The 20,882-nt window shown below is 42.3% G+C and overlaps 1 protein-coding gene across 1 annotated transcript; it reads right to left on the bottom strand.

Annotated features, from left to right (window-relative positions):
* Positions 1-951: 951 nt before the first annotated feature.
* Positions 952-17,597, bottom strand: LOC133378756 (sulfhydryl oxidase 1-like). The gene is made up of 6 exons (XM_061613382.1): positions 17,464-17,597; positions 15,975-16,112; positions 10,068-10,197; positions 5,205-5,327; positions 4,079-4,223; positions 952-2,140 (listed from the first exon to the last, which is right to left on the bottom strand). Exons 1-6 carry the CDS (start codon positions 17,595-17,597, stop codon positions 1,902-1,904), a joined length of 909 nt encoding a protein of 302 aa, XP_061469366.1. The 3' UTR covers positions 952-1,901.
* Positions 17,598-20,882: the final 3,285 nt, after the last annotated feature.

The raw sequence follows: 20,882 nt of genomic DNA, 5'->3' as shown, positions 1-20,882 counted from the left end.
AAAATGTGTCCCACTTTTATCTTCTCCCTCCATTATGCAGGGTCAGAATAATGGTCCAGCACTACAGCAAAGAACCTTGCTGAAGCGATGATGGCACTCCCAACTGTGACCAGAAAGTAACTCCTCTGAAGAATACTGATGCTCCAAACAGTCAGAGAAATTTAGAAAGCACCTCTTATATTTACTGTTTTTTGCCCTCATAGAAAACAAATCAGCCTCTGAGGATCATGCATTGTGGGTTTTTGCAACCCTCTTGGATGGCTACATAAGCTCCAGTCCTAGCTCCTCAGCTGACACAAAGAGGGCAAATTCCCATCATGGGAATCCAGCGGTAGTTCAGGCCCAATGATGCATAGTGAGCTTTTTCAGGTCCTATGACCTAATTAAATGCTAAGGTAATGGTGGCTGTGACTTCCGTGGTTGTTCTGACACTGCTTCAGAAAATGTGTGTAACTTCTGCCCATGTGATGAGGGTGGTAGACTCTATGATTATATATCATAATAGTGACACATGCTAATGGGGTTGTATGGGAGTGGCTGCAGAACTCCAGGAAAGAAAGAAATGGGGCCAAATTTTTCAGATGCTCATGTAACCTTCGTTCTCAGTGTACATTCGGAACTGATCTGAGGAAAAAACGGCCATCTATTAGCTACCTACTAACCCTGGCCAATGTTCTCATGCTGCCCCAAGACAACAGCAGTTAATGCTCACCTCAGTGATAGCAGCAGCAAATAAATCCCTTGCCTGTCGAGTGAGAGTTGACTGTATTATTTATTTATTTACTGATGAAGGAGGTGTGAAAATTGGACAGAGAACTGTCAATAATTTAATATATGGAGACGATACCATACTACCGGCAGAAACCAGCATTGATTTGAAGTGCATGCTGATGAAAGTTAAAGAGGAAAACACATAAGCACGACTACAGCTGAATGTCAAAAAGACTAAAGTAATGACAACAGAAGATTTATGTCACTTTAAAGTTGACAACATATCATGGACTGCGAAAAAGACAAATAATTGGGTGTTAGAACAAATTAAACTAGAACTGTCACTAGAAGCTAAAACGATGAAACTGAGGTTATCATACATTGGACACTTAATGAGAAGACATGATTCACTAGAAAAGACAATAATGCTGGGATAAACAGCAGGGAGTAGAAAAAGAGGAAAGCCAAACAAGAGATGGATTGATTCCATAAAGGAAGCCACAGACCTGAACTTACAGGATCTGAACAGGGTGGTTCACGACAGATGCTCTTGGAGGTTGCTGATTCATAGGGTTGCCAAAAGATGTAATCGACTTGAAGGCACATAACAACAACAACAACAACAGGTCATGCATTGATACCTGGGTGGTACCATCAGTAAAAAAAAGGAAGTCTGGAGGGAGGTGACATGAGAGGGCCCCTTCAGTGGTGGCCCTTTGGCTATGGAATGCTCTCTCCTGTGATGCCCATCTTGCACTTTAACATCTCTTTGATGCCAGGTTAAGAAGACCTTCCTCTTTGGAGGACTATGATGGTAGTATGTAGTATACCATAGTCCATATACTAGAGATATTTTGCTGTGGCTGATGTGATTCTTGAGGCAGTTGTTTTGCTAGTGGGTTGATGATGGCTATAGATTACATGCAACTAAGTTTTACTCAGAGAAGACCCACCGAAATTAAAGGACCCAAGTTAGTTATGCCCATTAATTTCATTGGGTCTACTCTGAGGATACTACCCATGCTGTCTTCTTATTCTGCTTATAAATTTGTAAGTTAGCTAGAAACTACCTTTGTCATCAGGTAACTAATAAATCAAATAAATAATAATACAAAAAAACAGATTAAATACAGAAGCAAACAGAGGCAACTAAAAACAGCTAAACAGAGGAGAAGGCTTTAAACAGTCACTCATAAAAAATGGAAAAGCCCAAGTAAACAGGTACATCTTCCAACTAGTGCCGAAATGAGAATGACGTAGGTGCCGGACGTTCCTGCAAAGCTTGACCAAAGCCAGAGAATAGCTTCATCTTTGCTCTTCACTTCATTCAGGGATTCTGCCGCCAAGCTTTCAAAGTGTTTTGCATTATCTGGGCAACCATAGAAGTTCCTCATGAATTCTCTCATTGCAGGAAGGACCTCCAATGGTGCTAATGGGAGAAAGAACAGAACAGAAGGGGCAGTGATGAAAGAATCATGGATGGGTGAGGAGGAAAAAAAATAATCTGCCCACAGCTACAAAACATCTTATGTCTGCTTTCTTCCTTCAAGCGCAGCTATGTCTGCAGCTATCACATAAGAAGAGCAACAGATTTATGCTGGTTCCTTTTGCACGTATGCTCTTAAACAGGGATAGCTGTAGTTTCAGCAATGAAGTACTTCAGTGCTGCATTGTCCACTCCACATCATCAAGCTCTGTTTGCAGCAGAGAATGGCACAAGGGAAAGGACAGCTTAACCCTGCCGCTCTGGACATCTTAAAGGGAAAAGAGGCTGAGGCAGTGGGATTATAGGGGAAAAGCAACAGGTGGGGCGGGGTGGGGCAGCGCAACGGTTAAGCACCGATTTCTCACCATTATTGTCTCTCTGCTGCAATCTTGCCCTTTCCCCATTATTTTGGAAATGTTTCATCCTCTGTGAGAAGTAAACCAAGTCAGCTGGGTAGATGGTACTTAAGTGGGGTACTTTAATGCTGAAGTTACTGGTGGAATAAGCTACCACAGTTTGAGAACATAGGTGCACCCAGTATCTACACAAGCACCCCAAGTCATATTTATCTTTATTTCAATTTGTCCCTCCTTGAAAGCTTCTTGCTCCCATTTTGGTGAAAGGTCACATGAAAATGGTGCAGATGTACTAACAGTGACAAATTCAAGAGAAGTCAACAATGACTAAGCTGAGATGCAAATCCAGGATTTCAAGCTCCAAGTCTTACCGTCCTTAGTACAGGTGTGGCTCACCTTTTTCAGTCTGAGGGACACACTGAAAGTTCCCAATCTCTCCTATGGCCACATGTCAGAGGTTGGCAAAGCCAAAGTGACCAACACACATTCAGTCACATGTGCTGGTCCACAGACAAATACACACGAGGCACACACACACACACACACACACACACACATTCAGCCAGGGAAGCAGACACATACACACAAGCAGTGCCGCGTAAGGGGATGGAATGGCAGTGGTGTCCTCCCAGTGATGCTGCATTCACCGAGATGCAGTGGAGTGATGTTGGGAGAGCTCTGCGTTGACAGATCAGCATCCTTCCTGTTTCCTGTCTCTTAAGACTTTCTTGTCAGGGGCAGTCAGCAGCAAGGGGCAGTGCCATGCAGCCGTGTTTATCATGGTTACCAGGTTGGGGATGGGCAAGGTAGCAGGGAGGCCAATTTGGTGTGGGCACAGCAGCAGAACCAATTTGGCACTCCCACTGCTGTGTCTACACTGCCCTGACCTCCCTGCCACTTCCTCCCTTCTTGCAAACACAATAGCGTGGCTGGTGGGAGGCCAGGTGGTCAGCAGTGCCCCTTTCCCACCTGACGCCCCTACGTCTTGTAATGGCACCAGAGGCAAGGGCTGTGGGCACATTAGTCGCTTCAAAAGCAGCCAGAATGTTCTTTCTGGCTGCGTTTTGAAGCGACACTGCCCTCTGCTGGCCACACCTCTGTTCCCCACTGCTGCCTTCACACCGTTCAGGACTGCCCACAGCAAAGCATTGGGCCAATCACTGCCTCTGCTTGAGCCTGCAGCCAAGCGTTTCCATTGGCCATACATGGAAGACAGTTGCGAAACCTCCCTGAAGCAGATTTTTTTTTTTTTTAAAAAATGCACTGGAGCTTATCCAATGAGGTTTTAAGAGTAAAAAAGAGGTGGTGTTTGACTAGTGATGTGCACCCCCGTTTTGCGAAAAGAGAGGTAGAGGTGCACTAGAACCGGCACAACAGTAAGTGGGTCTCTACCCAATATTAGGGCTTTCCTCTTCCCAATTTTGGCAGAGGGTGGGTTCGCCACTCCTGCTCTGGTACCTCAAACAGTACCTGGTTGGAGCAAAAGCTTCAGTACGTGTAATCAAGCAGAGGGTGCATTACTTACAGTCACTCCCATCACTTTTCAGTGCTTCCTGTACTGTCAGCAGGTGGAAGAGAATCCAGACAGAGTATGAATAACTTTCAAATCCAGGACTGCTTCCTTGGCAACTCACCCAGACTGGAGAATCTGGCAAGCTGACATTTAAACCCTGAAAGACAGGGCGGGAAAAGCTCTCAAAATATAATAAGGCTGCAAGAGGATAATAAGACAGAGAAAGGGAGGGGTAGTTAGTATGGTGCCCTCCAGATCTTCTGGAATACAACTCCCATCAGGCCTAGCCAGTATGCCCAGTGGTCAGGGATGATGGAACTTGTATTCCAGAAGATCTGGAGGGTACCATGTTGGCTACCCCTGCAGAAAGGATAACGATAAAAAGAGAGAACAGTAATTTTCAAACTGTGTTCCCTATAAAGCTTAGCAGGGATGTCTCAATGTGAAGACTGGTAGCAGAGGACGAGCTTCCTCATCACTTCTGATCTTCCCTCTGTGTGTGTCACTTGGTACATCATTTTTTTCTCCCTTTTATTACTGACTAAGCAAATTTTATATACAAAGTAAATACCATAACAAGAAAAGAAAAATAGAGAAGAATCTACATAATATTATCCCTTTCTTTGTAATTCCAATATATTATGGAGATTGACCAGTTCTCCACATATTTATTAGGCAGTGCAAGCTAAACCTCTGGAGATATTCTTTGGGTACATTCTAGGTTTCTCCCAGTCTTTGCAGTGAAATGGTCAGGACCAATGGGCATGACACACCTCTACATGAACCAAAGCACACCCTAGAACAGGGGAAGCCAATGTGGTGCCCTTCAGATGTGGCTGGCCTACAATTCCCACCATCCCCGATCATTGACTACGCTGGCTGGGGTTGATGGAAGATGTAGTGTTAAATAGTTGACTGTCTCTGCCATAGAACATTCCCAGAACTATCACACACTGCAGAGGATATTCCACGGCAAAAATATAGAGGTTTCTTGACACATGGTGCTGTGGGGAATGTTCTCTGAAGATGAAAGTTTAAAAACTCCTCATGTAGGTACCCTGGGAAATGAAACGAGGTGTGGGTAGAGAAGCCTGGGTGTTTTGGGGCTGGAAAAAAGTTCCTTGTGCAGTTAGTGTACCTCCTTCGTAGCCCGTAGAGCTTCTGTCCATTCACTGCGTGAAACATTTGTTACCACATCTGACTTCAACCACACATCCAGTTTGTGCAGATAATCCTTGATCACAGACTGCTCTGGAAAATACTGATGTAAAAATGCAAAGCAAGAAGAAGCAAGATTAACTACAGGGATCCATTAACTTCTATGCTGGGCTGGAAGTGAAGGAAGAGGGAGTCAAGCTCTGTAGGGTATTCTCAGGGCTGGGTATATACTGCAGGGTTATGTAAATCATGATACTGGGTTGCATCCAACAAAGTTGTCCTGAAACCACAAGGAGGTCTCACCTTCTCTCCCTGCACTCCCACTCCCATATGCTCTGAGGGTTCCCCCAACCTCTAGAACAGATTGTGGGAGGCATGAGGGCACACAGTGGAAGGAGGTCCTGTTGCACAGGCAGAAGTCCTTCAGCTAATGGGACAACTTTGATGGACACAGCCTGCTGGATGCAGAGTTCAGATTCTTGATAATCTCATTTTCATTTCTTTCCAAATCCAGAACTTTCCTTGCCCCCTGATAGGTGTACACATCCGTGGACTAGGAGAGCCCACAAGCATAATGGGACCCTTCTGGAACTGGGGAAAAGGCTATCCATGTACTTCACATCAAAACATTTTGCTTCTTGAAGTTGAGCCCAAGTGTCCCCTCTCCTCACTGGGCCAACACTTTTACAAAGTCTTGCTGCACCATTCAGGCACCACTTCTTGCCTTCATCTGTTCCCTACACATGGTGCTACCTGAAGTTGGTTGTTTCATCCTGCTGCATGGCAGGGCCAACCCTGCATCCAGTATACACAAGCCTAAAAGGGGATCCTGTTGCATGCAGTGCTAAACCATGGCTTAGCAGGAGGTGGATGAGCTGGAGTGAGTACAAGCAAACCACTGGACTCATGTGCTCTCATCCTTCCATGTGTCCAGGCAGACAACTTCTGTGAAGAGATTCATTTCACATTCAAACAATGTCACCTTTCCATGTCACATGAACCAGGTATCCCATCCCTGCAGCTAGGGAGCCAAGGTTATGCAATCAGCCGTTTTCCAGTTTTTCACTGTGACCTGTTCAGCTGCTATTATCATAAAGCGTATTAAATTTTTGAATTTAACTGTCCCCCAGCATCACCTTTTGGAATCTACCTTCCAGGGAGGAACATAATCACTGGTATCCGATGCCTACAATTCCTATATTGAATATTGAATATTCCTTTGAATATTAGGCAGGCGCCATCTCTGCTATCTTTTCGGCGGCTTTTGAAGACTTTTCTCTTTCAACAAGCCTTTTAGGTTGAGACCTATCCCAGTCTGCGTCTGTGTTAGAATTGCTTAATATGTTTTTTTAATAATGTTTTTAACTCTTTTTTAAAGTTGTTTTTTTAAAATGTTTTTAACGCTGTTTTGTTTTAATGTATTTTAAGATCTGTTTTCATGATGTTTTAAAGTGTTTTTAGAACTTTGTTTGCTGCCCGGGGCTTCTGTTGGGAGGAAGGGCAGGATACAAATGAAATAATAAATAAATAAATAAATAAATAAATATATTGACAGGTGACCCAAGGTGATACAGTGGTTGATGTTACTGTGAACTCTCATATCCCCATCACACTCCTTGGTGGTGAAAGGTTCAAAGGTCACTTTACTGAGCTGGATAGCCACTATTGTCACCTCCCTCCCCCTTCCCATACTCCAATCCAGTGTGGTGCTTCCACAGGGGATACAGGAAAAGGGAGGCAGTGGAGGCAGCAGTGGTCACACGGGGGTGTCTGTAACTGTTTAGTGCATGTTTGCTTGGAGAGCATGCAAAACACCAATCAGCCTCTTTGGGGTGAATGAAGGAGTACTTGTGCATCCCTCCCTTGTCTTTATGAAGTGCTACCACATCCTACCACACCCTATTGGCCAGGGGAAGAACTACAGGATCTAGCAAATCAAGCATATAATCTACCATATGAGTAGGGCCCACAGCACTCTGGGGCAATCCCATGTTCATCATGGTAGCTGTGAAGCCAAAAGCCACTCCTCTAAGAGTCTCCCAGCACCAAAAGAGGTGTATCCTCAACACAAGGTCCAAGTCCACCTCTGTAAGTTCAGGCAAAGCAGTGTGGGCAATATAACAACAGAATCAGCCATCTGACTGGGTTCATACATTGCAAGGGTTTTTTCCCCCTCACTGCCCTGAATCTTCATCCTGAAAACCATTTTTATCAGACGACTTGCCATGCAATCCACACACTAGGAATATCAACCATATATTTAATTCATCATATTAAGCAAAGATGAATAACACTGGAACAGTAGGAACAATTCCTTTCCCTCCAGGTGTCTCGGGATCATCTTTCTTGCAAGTGAGCAGCTGCAGCAATCCAGGTGGTAGCTCAGGAGCCTGGATGATCTTACTCTCCGAGTAATTAAATCAATCAATCTGAAGCATGGCTTGTCAGCACAGCATGGGCATACACTTTAAAGGGGCAGCTTTAAACCACTCCATAGTCGGGATCAGGATGCTGCTTTCTCGTCAGTAGGTTAGTGGAGAGACACCTCTTGTGCTATTCTTCCGCTATTCGTTCTCTCTCTGCAGGTAAATTTGCCCAGATTTGTGAACTCAGTGCCAGCATTGATTAGGAGCTCACTGAGTCTTCTCTGAAGAGTTACCCTTTTCTTAGCCTAGTTATTTTTTCATGCATTCAGTCAATAGCTTTGTAATTTCAGTCAGAATCCAGGAAGAGGCTCTCAAATCAGTCCCTTCTAAAGCTTCCAACAACTCCTCACTTTAACCAAAGCAGGCTTTTTCAGAGAAGGAAACTGAGGCCTTCTTCAGGCAACTCTCTCTGTAGAATGCTGAGCTACATTTCAAACATCCAAGATTACAACAAACCAACAGCTTCCTAACCCATGTCTCATAATTCTTTTGTATTCTTTTCCTAGTATGAAATTTGAGCCCTCTGGACTAAGCTGGATTTCATGCAATAACAATGCTACAATTCAGACTATTTCTTCCTTCAAAGGCTTACATGTGTGCCTAACCTCAGTACATAGAACTCAGAATGGAAGCTTAGAGAAGGAGATGGAACTCTGATATATTTATTATGCTTATATCCTGCTTTTCCTCCATGGAGCTCAAGGTTTGTGGGTTAGGGTGAGTCACAATGACTGGCCCGTCATCACCTTGTAATAGGGTTGCCAGGTTCAGTGCCTGAGACTGATCCTGTATCTTTAGGAGAAGAGAAAGTCAGCCAAGTGCAGGTGTTCTTGCAACACTGTAATGGGAAAAACCACAAGGTGGAATTCTCCCTTCCCCCTGCACAACTTTTAAAGATACAGAAGACCTTTTGGAGGCTGGGCCTGGCAACCAAGAGATCTTCTGTATCTTTAAAAGTTGTGCAAGGGGAATTCCACCTTGTGTTTTTTCCCATTACAGTGTTGTAAGAACACCTGCACTTGGCTGACTTTCTCTTCTCCTAAAGATACAGGATCAGTCTCAGGCCCTTAACCTGGAAACCCTACTCCCCAGTCCTATACAACTCAATGAACCCCAAAACATGTTTAATTTGGAAGTTTTGCCAGGATCAAATCAATTCTTGTGGCTCCAACAGCCCTCCTCAAGCTCTGAGAACACACAATGCAAGAACATCAGGACAATGCAGAGCTTGGAAAAGTTACTTTTTTAAACTACAACTTCCATCAGCCCCAGCCAGCCATGCTGGTTGGGGCTGATGGGAGTTGTACTTCAAAAAAGTAACTTTTCCAAGCTCTGGGACAATGGAAGGGTAAAGTTATATGCCTTAAGATGCCCAGGAATATCAACTGTCATGAAGCATAACTGTCATGAAGCATATAAGTCTTTATCCCAACTTTGTGCCCTAACTCTCTTCAGAAAAGGTATATTCTTAAATCTGTATTTTTTTCTTCCTTTTGCTATCTTTGATGTGAGCCTATCTTGGGTTTGAATGTGTGTAAGGCACTTTACTCTCATAAATCTTGTGTGTGACTATATTAGCTAAGATGCTGCCCATGTTTTAATTATTAATTCAACACTCGAATTTTTCTTTCTTCTCTTTCAATAAACCAACCTTTATTATATCTTTTGTGTTTATTTTCTTAGGGTTATTAAGGGGTATATACATAGAGCAAAAGGTTCCACTACACTCTTGGGGTATGTGTGAGACTTAGATGGGGTGCACATCCCATAGGGGTTCCTATCTACATGTGTAACAATTTCCAGATGTTGGCAGCAGGGTATCGTTAGTACTGACGCCTGGGTGCAGAAAATGTGGAAATTTGGTTGCTTCCAGTCCCTTATGTGGGATTCCTGTCCAAAGTAATCTTAGCAGCTGGTTGCTAATACAGTTAAATAATTGTTTCCCCATTTATAGTGAAGATGCTGCTCTAGCAAAGAAGTTATAATTTCAAAGTAATCCAAGGAATATGAAAAAGCTATTCTGACAATTGGGTTTTTTTAAGTATGCAGAGCAATCCTAGTAAAGGTTTGATTGCCAATCCCATCCACAACAGAGCTTCAAGCAAGGAAGTCCCCCCCCCCCGGCAAAAAAGCCTTGTCTATAATTAATGGAATGCCACAAGACTAAGTCAAGGACAAAACCTGTCAGAATTACAAAGGAATACCAAAGAATAATTCCAAACATGGTGTGTTAAAAACATTTCTAAAAGCTACTGACCAACCTGCCTCAGGAACTCTTCTCCCCATCAAAAGAGAAAATAGGACAAGCAGTTTATATTTTCTGAACCAAAGAACAAATTAAGGGCTCACATACGACTTTTTAAAATGGGAAAACCCAAAAGAAAATGAATAGCTTTCACAAAACTTAGAAGACTCACCTTGGCCAATATATTCACAAACTGCTTCAGTGCAGAGAGATGCTCTTCATCAAGGTAGGAGAATCTTACTTCAATTCTCTTTAGGCTGCAAAGCACAGCAGAGTCCAGGTCCGCCATGTACACCTTTGTCCTGTGGCACAAAAGATGGCACAAAGAGAGAATGAGTCTGATAATTGCAGAAGCCACATTATCTACATCATGAGTGGGGAAAAATAAGGCTTGCAGGATCACCTTTGTTTTTCACCAGAACCCTGAGATCCACCAATTGGAGCCTAGTGCAAAAGACACACACCTAGAAGACCAGGAATTTGTTTTGAGTACCAGAACAGAATGGAACTCACAGCCCTTCAGACAAAAAAATCCACTCATAATTACTTTAAGCTTTCTTCATTTCAGCAAAATAATTTAGAGCAGGGAAGCATTATATTTTTGCAAATGCTAAACAATTGGGAATCAAAATTTCTTGCCAATCAACTGGAACCCACCCAGAGATTTACCAGTAGATTCTGGTCTACCTTCTGCCCACTCTGTTCTGTGTGTGTATTATGTGCCTTCAAGTCAATTACGACTTATGATGACCTCCAATAGCATTTGTTATAAACCACTCTGTTCAGATCTTGTAAGTTCAGGTCTGCGGCTTCCTTTATATCAATCCAACTTTTGTTTGATATTCCTCTTTTTCTGCTGTTTTTCCCAGCATGATTGTCTTTTCTAAAGAACCATGTCTTCTCATTATGTGTCCAAAGTATGATAACTTCAGTTTCATCATTTTAGCTTCTAGTGACAGTTCTGGTTTAATTTGTTCTAACACCCAATTTGTCTTTTTTGCGGTCCATGGTATGGGCAAAGCTCTCCTCCAACACCACATTTCAAATGAGTTTATTTTTCTCTTATCCCCCTTTTTCACTGTCCAACTTTCACATCCAGACAAGCGGTTGGAGGGAGGTGCCCAGAATGATAAAACAAAAAGATAAAAAGTCACAATTTTATTCCGTTTATGCAATTAAAATATGTAAAAAGCCCAACGCGTTTCAGCTAATCAAATCTAGCCTTCATCAGGGGCTGAAAGAGATGGATATACATTGAAATTACTTAACATACTATTCAAAATTGTAACTTACAGTTTTAGTTTTTTTGGGGAGGGAAAACAAACGTTTTTCTGTTATTATTACTCACATGCTTGTTTCAATTTTCTTCAAAATGATGATAACGTTAGTCTTGTTCAAAAGAATACAAGTAATCAGTAATGCGTTAGTCAGGCTGAGTCTGTTAAGCGTGTTTATTGACAGCTGCTGAGAAAAATATAGCTTATCTCAAATACTTTCAGCTGGAATTTGCGCTTGTTGAGTAATTGCTGACTCTCATTCCTTAGGGATCCTGTTTCAATTACGTATAGGTTTGCAGAGTGAAAAATAATACGTCTTAAATGGTCTCTGTTAGAGTTCAAAATTGCTTAATAATTGTAATCACTTTTGTGCTGGATTTAATATGCGTGCTTCCTTTGAAAGAGGGATAACTATAAACACACATTCCATGGTTTTTTTCATTAGTCAAAACATTGATAAAAGAAAGCAAGCAAACGTTTGCATGTATGTTGAAAGCTGCAGAGCAAGATGTAGTTTGTCTCTGATGTTGCCAGCTAGAGTATGCATTAATTGAATAATTATGACCTCTCATTTCTTAGGGATCTCGTTGTAATTGCATATAGATTCACAGAGTGAACTTTAGTATATGCCAAATGATCTCAGTTAGAGATCAGATTAGATGGATAATCGCAGTCACCCTTATCTTAATGATGTTATTCCAATTCTATATATTTATAACAAGGAAAGAAAATCCAAGTCTTCATTCAGTCCACCTGGAGAAAGAGTGTCTAATTTTAGAATCCATGCAATTTCTCTCCTCAGAAGTGTATTCGAATTAAGTCCACGTATTTTTTCTAAGCCCCAAAACTGAAAATCTTTGTATGGTTAAAATCCAAAAAATGATTTACTAGTGGCGCACTTCTCCTCTTGCATCTGATGTTACTTATATGCTCTCCAATTCTTACTTTAAGAGGTAATTGCATAAACGGAATAAAATTGTGACTTTTTATCTTTTTGTTTTGTCATTCTGGGCACCTCCCTCCAACCGCTTGTTATATTGAATGACATCCACCTTTTCCCACCCCCAACTTTCACATCCATACATAGAGATTGGGAATACCATGGTCTGAATGATCCTAACTTTAGCATTCAGTGTTGTATCTTTGCATTTGAGGACCTTTCCTAGGTCTCTCACAGCTGCCCTCCCCTTTCCTTTGTTGTTATGTGCCTCCAAGTCGACTACGACTTACGGCGACCCTATGGCGAACCTCCAACAGCATCTGTCATGAACCACCCTGTTCAGATTTTGTAAGTTCAGGTCTGTGGCTTCCTTTATGGAATCAATCCATCTCTTGTTTGGCCTTCCTCTTTCTCTACTCCCTGCTGTTTTTCCCAGCATTATTCTCTTTTCTAGTGAATCATGTCTTCTCATGATGTGTCCAAAGTATGATAACCTCAGGTTCATCATTTTAGCTTCTAGTGATAGTTCTGGTTTAATTTGTTCTAACACCCAATTATTTGTCTTTTTTGCAGTCCATGGTATCCGCAAAACTCTCCTCCAACACCACATTTCAAATGAGTTGATTTTTCTCTTATCCACCTTTTCACTGTCCAACTTTCACATCCATACATAGAGATCTGGAATACCATGGTCTGAATGATCCTGACTCTGGTGTTCAGTGATACATCTTTGCATTTGAGGACCTTATCTAGTTCTCTCACAGCTGCCCTACCCAGTCCTAGCCTTCTTCTGATTTCTTGACTATTGTCTCCATTTTGGTTAATGACTGTGCCAAGGTATTGATAAGCCTTGACAAGTTCAATGTCCTCATTGTCAACAGTAAAGTTACATAAATCTTCTGTTGTCATTACTTTAGTCGTTTTGACGTTCAGCTGTAGTCCTGCTTTTGTGCTTTCCTCTTTAACTTTCATCAGCATTCATTTCAAATCATTACTGGTTTCTGCTAGTAGTATGGTATTGTCTGCATATCTTAAATTATTGATATTTCTCCCTCCAGTTTGCACACCTTCTTCATCTTGGTCCAATCCCGCTTTCCGTATATGTTCTGCATGTAGATTAAACAAATAGGGTGATAAAATACACCCCTGTCTCACACCCTTTCCGATGGGTAAGTAGCCTCTTGTCCAGAGTATAGGTTGTGCATCAGAACAATCAGATGCTGTGGCACCCCCACTTCTTTTAATGCATTCCATAGTTTTTCATGATCTACACAATCAAAGGCTTTGCTGTAATCTATAAAGCACAGAGTGATTTTCTTCTGAAATTCCTTGCTCCGTTCCATTATCCAACGTATGTTTGCAATATGATCTCTGGTCCCTTTCTAAATCCCGCTTGGACATCTGGCATTTCTCGCTCCATATATGGTAAGAGCCTTTGTTGTAGAATCTTGAGCATTACTTTACTTGCATGGGATATTAAGGCAATAGTTCGATCATTACTGCATTCCCTGGGATCGCCTTTCTTTGGAATTGGGATGTATACTAAACGCTTCCAGTCTGTGGACCATTGTTTTATTTTCCCATATTTGTTGACAGATGTTTGTCAAAATTTGGACAGATTCAGTCTCAGTAACTTGTAGCAACTCTATTGGTATGCCATCTATTCCTGGTAATTTATTTCTGTCAAGTATTTTAAGAGCAGCCTTTACCTCACATTCTAAAATTTTTGGTTTTTCCATCGTATGGTTCCTCCATGAATGAATCTGTCATCCTTGCATCTCTTTTATAGAGTTCTTTGGTGTATTGCTTCCATCTTCCTTCTATTTTATCTCGGTCAGTCAGTGAGTTCCCCTGTTGATTATTCAATATCCCTACTCTTGGTTTAAATTTCCCTTTCATTTCTCTAATCTTTTGGAATAGGGCTCTTGTTCTACTTTTTTATTATCCTCTTCTATTTCTATACAGTATCTGTTGCAATAGTTCTCTTTGTCCCTACGTACTAGTTGCTATATAATTGCGTTTAGGGTTCTAACTGTGTTTCTATCTCCTTTTGCTTTTGCTTTCCTTCTTTCTTTAACTATTTTAAGAGTTTTCTCAGTCATCCATTGAGGTCTTTCTCCCTTTTTAAGTAGAGGTATTGTCTTTTTGCATTCTTCCCTGATAATATCTCTGACTTCATTCCAGAGTTCTTCTGGTTCTATGTCAACTAAATTTAAAGCCTCAAACCTGTTCCTTATTTGATCTTTATATTCTTTGGGGATGTTATTTAAATTGTATTTTGGCATTATGATTGCTTTGTAGTTGTTCTTTAGCTTTACTCTGATTTTTGATATGACCAGTTCATGACCTGTACCGCAGTCTGCTCCTGGTCCTGTTTTTGCAGAAAGTATAGAACTTCTCCATCTTCTGCTACCAATTATATAATCAATTTGATTCCTATTGACCATTTGGTGATGTCCATGTGTACAGTTGACTTTTTGGTTGCTCAAAAAATGTGTTCGCATAAACAAATTATTGGCTTCACATTCAATGTTTCTCCTGCTTCATTTCTGTCTCCTAAGCCCAATTTCCCCACAATTCCTAGTTTTTCTTTGTTCCCTACTTTTGCATTCCAGTCTCCCATGATTATCAGCACATCTTGTTTGGTGTGTGATCAATTTCTTCGTATGCTTCTCCGTAAGATCTCTCCAATTCTTCTTCTTCTGCATGCCATTGGAGTGTAGACTTGGATGATGGTTATGTTAATAGGTTTAAAGCCTCAAATCTGTTCCTTACTTGATCTTTATATTCTGCTGGGATGTTATTTAAATTGTATTTTGGCATTATGATTGCTTTATTGTTCTTCTTTGGCACTATCTGCCCCCACAAGGGGTCAACTCAGTGGCAATAAGGCTGTGTGTGAAGCTAGAAGCAGCTGTGTCCACAGAACCTGACAATTCACAGGACCATGACCTGTCTTTCTCCATTACTCAAAGTGAACTTCCACTAAAACAGACTGATCATGGATTTATAGAGCCATCCGTAGTCTTTGCCAAGTCCCAGGCCATGTGCTAGTCTGATGTAGGAAAAGTAACAGCAAGTGTGTTTTGTGGCACCTTGATAGCTAATATTTATTTGTTTTCTTTAGATTTCTTTAAAATTACACACCATGGAAAAAAAAGTCAGCAATCCCATTCATTGCATCAGGAAGCTAGATAGCAAGGTACCCAATGAACAGAGCACTTTGGCTGTGGATGACCTTATTCTGAAGCTGTAGTTTTTGCCAGACTGATCCACCAGAGGATCCAACATGGCTTCTAAACAGCTTGGATGCTACTTCAAAGTGATGATCAAAAGCCATTCTAACTCTTCCTTTGGCTTCCACCACCCTGAAAAAGATCCTTCTGATTGAGGTACTTTAAATAAACAGCTCATGCTGGTAAAACTAGTCCTGGACTCTCCAACTTCAGAAAACTGGGTGGGGGGAAGGGCTGACTGCTCCTACATGTATCATAATTCCCACACATAGAATATAAGTACATCAGAGAGAAGGCAAAACTAGAACCTTCTCCCCGAATTCTAGTTTTCTATATGAAGGGATTTAAAAAAAAATTAGATGGGGGTGCATTCAGTCCTACATTCCCACACACATACTCTGAAGTGGTTCAGTTCAGGAACAGTGATAAGCTGTTTGTCTAAAGCACCTTGTCTCCCCATTCATCTTTCATCAGAAAGGGACTTCTTCACTCCTCCTCCCAAAGTTGTGCTCGGTCAGCTACTTAACCTTACCAAGTGTTGGGTTGAGGATGGCCAGTCTACATGAATGCAGTGAAACAGAATAGCAACAGAAAGGGGAGCTGCCAAAATGGCTCTTGCTTCTCACCTGTCTGCTGCCTCCCAGAAGGCAGGGATAGTCTTTGGTTCTGCCCTTGGTGGCTCAGGATCCTCAAAGAAGGTTTCTCTGATTACCTCAGGTAGTGTTTGCAGGAAGCCTGTATAAAGGGGTCTTAAGATGTTTTCCCTGTAACGGAAGTAGGGATGGAAGGATCTGTCAATTTTCAATTCTCTTAGTTTCTCCTTTAATTTTAAATGAAGTCCTCCACATTTCTGCAGCAATTTGTGGATTTTGGTTTTTAAAAAATCCCCATGAACATTCCTTAGCATTTCAGTGTGAATTTCTCATAATGCACACATTTTGTATGCATTTTGACTAATGCACACATTTTTGCAAGCAATTTCTCTTAATATAGTGCATTTTAGTGTGTTATTTTCAGTGATCTATTCGTTTTTATGCACATTTTCCCGTAATGTATGCATTTTTAAAACACTGGTAGAACTGCATCACAAAATTCAGATGAGTGCAAATTTTGAAGGATGGCTGTGTTGGTTCTCATATTCTTTTGGAAAGTGCACATTTGATGGATTTGGTTTTAGATGTGAATTGAATTGAATTTCTCCCCATCCCTAAATTGAAGTAAAAAATGAGGGATGCCTCCCTGAGACAGTGGGCAGTTTTACCATTCTAACCCCGGGGTTGCCTATCTGATACCCTTCACCACAACGCCTATCAAACCTGATCATTGGCCATGCTGGCTGAGGCTGATGGGAGTGGAGTCCAATGCAATCTGGAGGGCACCATGTGGGCTCCCCCTGCTCTAACCATTCCATGCAGCCCCTTCAATTCTTCAGATGTCAGGAAAAAATGATTAGCATACATAACAAGGTATTCAAGCTGCACTGACCACTCAGTTTTACAGCATCAACATGAACTTATGCATCTCTTCTGTACCACTGTCAAAAACATTTCAGATCTTGTCTCAAGGAAGGCCAAATCTGATCCTAGAATGAGCTTTACCATTAATTGTCTAAAAAAATGAATAGTTCAGAATTATAAAGTGAGAAGGGATCCTGTCAGATTACAATTTTACATGGAATCCAGCATCTGGAACAAAATTTGGATCATGAGCACCTTTAGTGTATTTTCAAAATTCTTCATGACGTCTTATTCAAACGACAGAATTCAGGATCTTTTCGTTTAGGACTATACTCAGAATCAAAATGTGCAATCCACAAAGCACAACCACAATTGTTTCTATGTAGTTTGCATAGTGATGCTATCCAAGCCCCAGTAAAATGAAGACTTCACAGCAATATGTGCTTGGTAGGCTCCATGTAGATTTTGCTGGTTTTGCCTTTCATTAGTTATCATCACAGAGCCTCAGTTCCTAGGCTGCTTAATTGGAAGAAATAAGTACTTGTGTAGTGGGGCTTTCAAGGAATATAGATTGCAAATCATATATACCCACTAAAACATGGCTATGCAAAAACAGCTAATGTAAGTCAGTAGACAACTGATAGCAGCAGCAACTTACAGAGGGATGGGTTTGCAAGAGTCTTTGTTTAAAAGCAGGAAGCCAGAAGGGAAGGTTGTGACATTGCATCTACTCACGAGCTCCGCATTGCCCTTCAGGACTCTCCTCACAGTAATGTTTTCAAACTGGACCATGTCCAATATTACCAAAGATCAGAGGTGCATATTGCATTAGTTACAGTGTATTAATAGAGTTGCCCTTTTAGAGTCATATGCCACATACACAAAAAAAACCCTGACCTACCTCTCCTCCTTTAATGTCCTGGTTAAATGACAATTTTCATGATCCCAGATGGAAAATTATATTGGCAGAATCCTCTAGGAGGAGACTCTTGCTCCTTGCTTATTGTAAAGCAACAACAGCCTCCATGATATCCGGTAGAAAATGATGCTGGTGACCGAGCATGGGCATCTGCAGAATTTTTTTTGAGGGGGGGAGGTATAAACACTGAGGCGGAAGCATGCTCATTTCTCTCAAAAAGTGAGAACAGCATCTTGTATATTTTGCCTCATATCTCAGGTTCCACAAATGCTAGAAACTTACTGGGTTTTTGTAAATGAAAGCTATGAATCTAGGAATTATGGTTCATTGAGGGAGGGCCTGCCCTCCTCCTGTGGACACCCACAGCCTCTCCTGTGTTTGAGGAAGCTTTCTGCCCCCTGCTGCATCAACCCCTCTTCTCCAATATGAGGGTTTTTTCCCCTTAGGGAAGGGATAGCAGCAAGTGAAGGGAGTGCTCCCTTCAAATTCTCCTTTGAAATGTTCATAGAGTCCACCAAGAGTTTCAAGCGCTCAACAGGAATGCTTGAATGGACCATCTTTTCAGGACAATCATGAAGCTCATGCTGATGGGCTTACAACCTAATTCAACCCAGAAAAGACAGCAGAAGAAAGAAGCAGTGATATACAGGTGAAGAAGAATGTTTCTTTTAGTGACATGTACTTTGTTTAGTTACAGTAGGATATAGGAAATTGGGCCAAAGCCTTAACATCATTATTTAGCCAGTTTGCAAAACTTACCTGTTCAGTGTAACAAGTAAGGCATTTAGAAATCAGTCTTGCTAACCAGGAAACCTCCTGAGGTGTTTTGTCAACTTTCATGGTGTGGTGGCTTTTAAAGATGGTGCAAATATGTCTCAAATTGTTTGTTTGTTTATTAATCATCCAGAAGTCCCAGGGTGGGTTACATTAAATTTAAAACATAATTAAAAGTTAAAAATAACCTAAACAACATCACAGAAAATAGGGTGGGTCCTAAAAAATACATCTCAGGTGTTGGAAGGCTCAGGCAAAGAGGTGTCTCTTCAGCATTCACCAAAAGTTGTACAATGACGTTGCCAGACGCACCTCAGTGGGGAGGGAGTTCGACAGCTATGAGGCTGCCACAGAGAATGCCCTCTCCTGGGCCACCCCCCGAGCTTCTGAGGAAGGAACTACCAAAAGGGTCCCCTCTGCTGATCTCAATACCTGAGAGGGTTTGTAGGGAAGGAGGAGGTCTTTCAGATATTTGGGACCAGAGGTGTAGTTGTCCAGAGTCTTGGGGGGTCTTAAACCCCTTACTTTTTTGGGAGCAGGGTCTCAGCAGATCCCTATGTCTCCAGCATCCTGTGAGCCAATCAACATGAAAAGGGAGTGTGTTAGCCATTGAGGAGAACAATCTAACATTCTTCCTTATCCTTTTCTGCTGATTGAAGCCAATCACAGTGAGAGGAAGTGAGTGAGCCACTGAGATTCTTCTCAGTAGCTAACACACTCCCCTTTTGTCCTGCCCGAACACCCTGGAGTCAGTCACAAATGAGGAGCTGTTCTTTAATAAGTTTATTGAGATATTTTGGTTCAGAGCGCTTCATGAATCAGCTTACAGGTTACACAGGATTCAGCATCATTACTACACTGCATTAAGAAGTTGTCACAGCAACTAGTCTCGCCCCTTCACCTGGCTTAAGTAAGGTTGGGCGGGCACCCTACTTGTGTGAACTGAGTGTCACTGCTGGGAGCGTGCACACACCCAAGAGCTCCGCCTCAGGGGAGCTGTTCGCGCATGGTTCTTGACGGTGCTGGTGCCTCCATGAGCGAGGCGAGGGCAGCTGTTCTGCCTCAGCAGGACCCTCCTCGTCAGTGGGCGGTGCGATGCACTGGGGAGGAGGCACTTCAGGCAGGATGGCAACTACCCGACTGGACTGGGCCTCCTCGTGGGCAACCGGAGCTTCAGAGGCAGAACTGTCACTGTCCAGAAGAAGAGAGTTCTCAGAGTTTTGCACGCCTGATGGCTCAACATGGGAAGTGTCGGTCCATTCAAAGTCCTCCTCCGCCCCTGCCATCTCGCTGCTCCACCAACGTTCTGCTATGCCCATGACGAGCCTGGGAAGGACTGAGGAGTGTGGAGATAGCAGCAAGCAACCCAGCGAGTGAGGTGGCATGGCTGTGAGGGGGCACAGCAGGTCTATCATGAAGGGACCCTGCACTTCTGGATTTGCCACTGCACTACTATTTGGGACCTAAGTCGTTTAGGGTTTGAAACACTAACGTGAGCACCTTGAACTGAGCCCGGAAATGAACTGGCAACCAATCATAATCTAGATCAGAGTTCTTTAACCTTGGGTCTTCAGGCCAACTTAGCCAATAGTCAAGGATAGTGAGAGCTGTAGTCCAACAACACCTGTGGATCCAAGGCTGAAGAAGGTTGGTCTAAGGTGACTTATTTACAGAGGTGCACAGTAATATATTTATTCTGCCTCTGTTTACTCTACTAGACCCCTTCCCAGAAGAGCAATGAAATGGCATGTTTGTTCTGCTGGACATCCATATGGTGCCCAAAATAGAAGGTTTATCTGCCAAGCAATCAGATCACCTCTAATGTATCTCAATAGAGTATTAGTCCCCATCTGCCACTTTAAACAGTCTTGGCTTGCTCCACAGAATCATAGAATAGTAGAGTTGGAAGGGGCCTATAAGGCCATCAGGTCCAACCCCCTTGGGAAGTGTAGTTTGTTAAGGGTGCTGAGAGTTATTAGAAAACGCCTATTCCCCTCACAGAGCTACAGTTCTTAACAGTGGTTTAACAGTCAACCCTTCTTCCCAGGAAACTCTGGGAATTGCACCTCTGCAAGGGGATTGCGGAGACTTAAGGGAAGCACAATGGCCCCACCCATCTGCCAATCATGTGATGTCATAGTGATGATATATGACTGACAGGTGGGAAGCCTTGCCCACCTGTCAGATTTGGCCAGCAATGCTGATCCTTACAAGGATATGGCTGGTGAAGCCAAAAAGATCCCCCACCCCGGCTTACATTGTGGAGAAGTTAAGGTAGGCATTGTGCGCAGAAGTTAAGGTTGCCATTTTTTCCTTTGGTGCATGGTACCAAAGTGTAATTTGTAAAATGAATTTTTTCTGAAGCGTCTTAACTTCTCATTTAG

The sequence above is a fragment of the Rhineura floridana genome, chromosome 3 (genome assembly GCF_030035675.1).
Source record: "Rhineura floridana isolate rRhiFlo1 chromosome 3, rRhiFlo1.hap2, whole genome shotgun sequence".
Lineage (NCBI taxonomy): Eukaryota > Metazoa > Chordata > Lepidosauria > Squamata > Rhineuridae > Rhineura > Rhineura floridana.
This window is presented reverse-complemented; position numbering and strand designations above follow the sequence as displayed.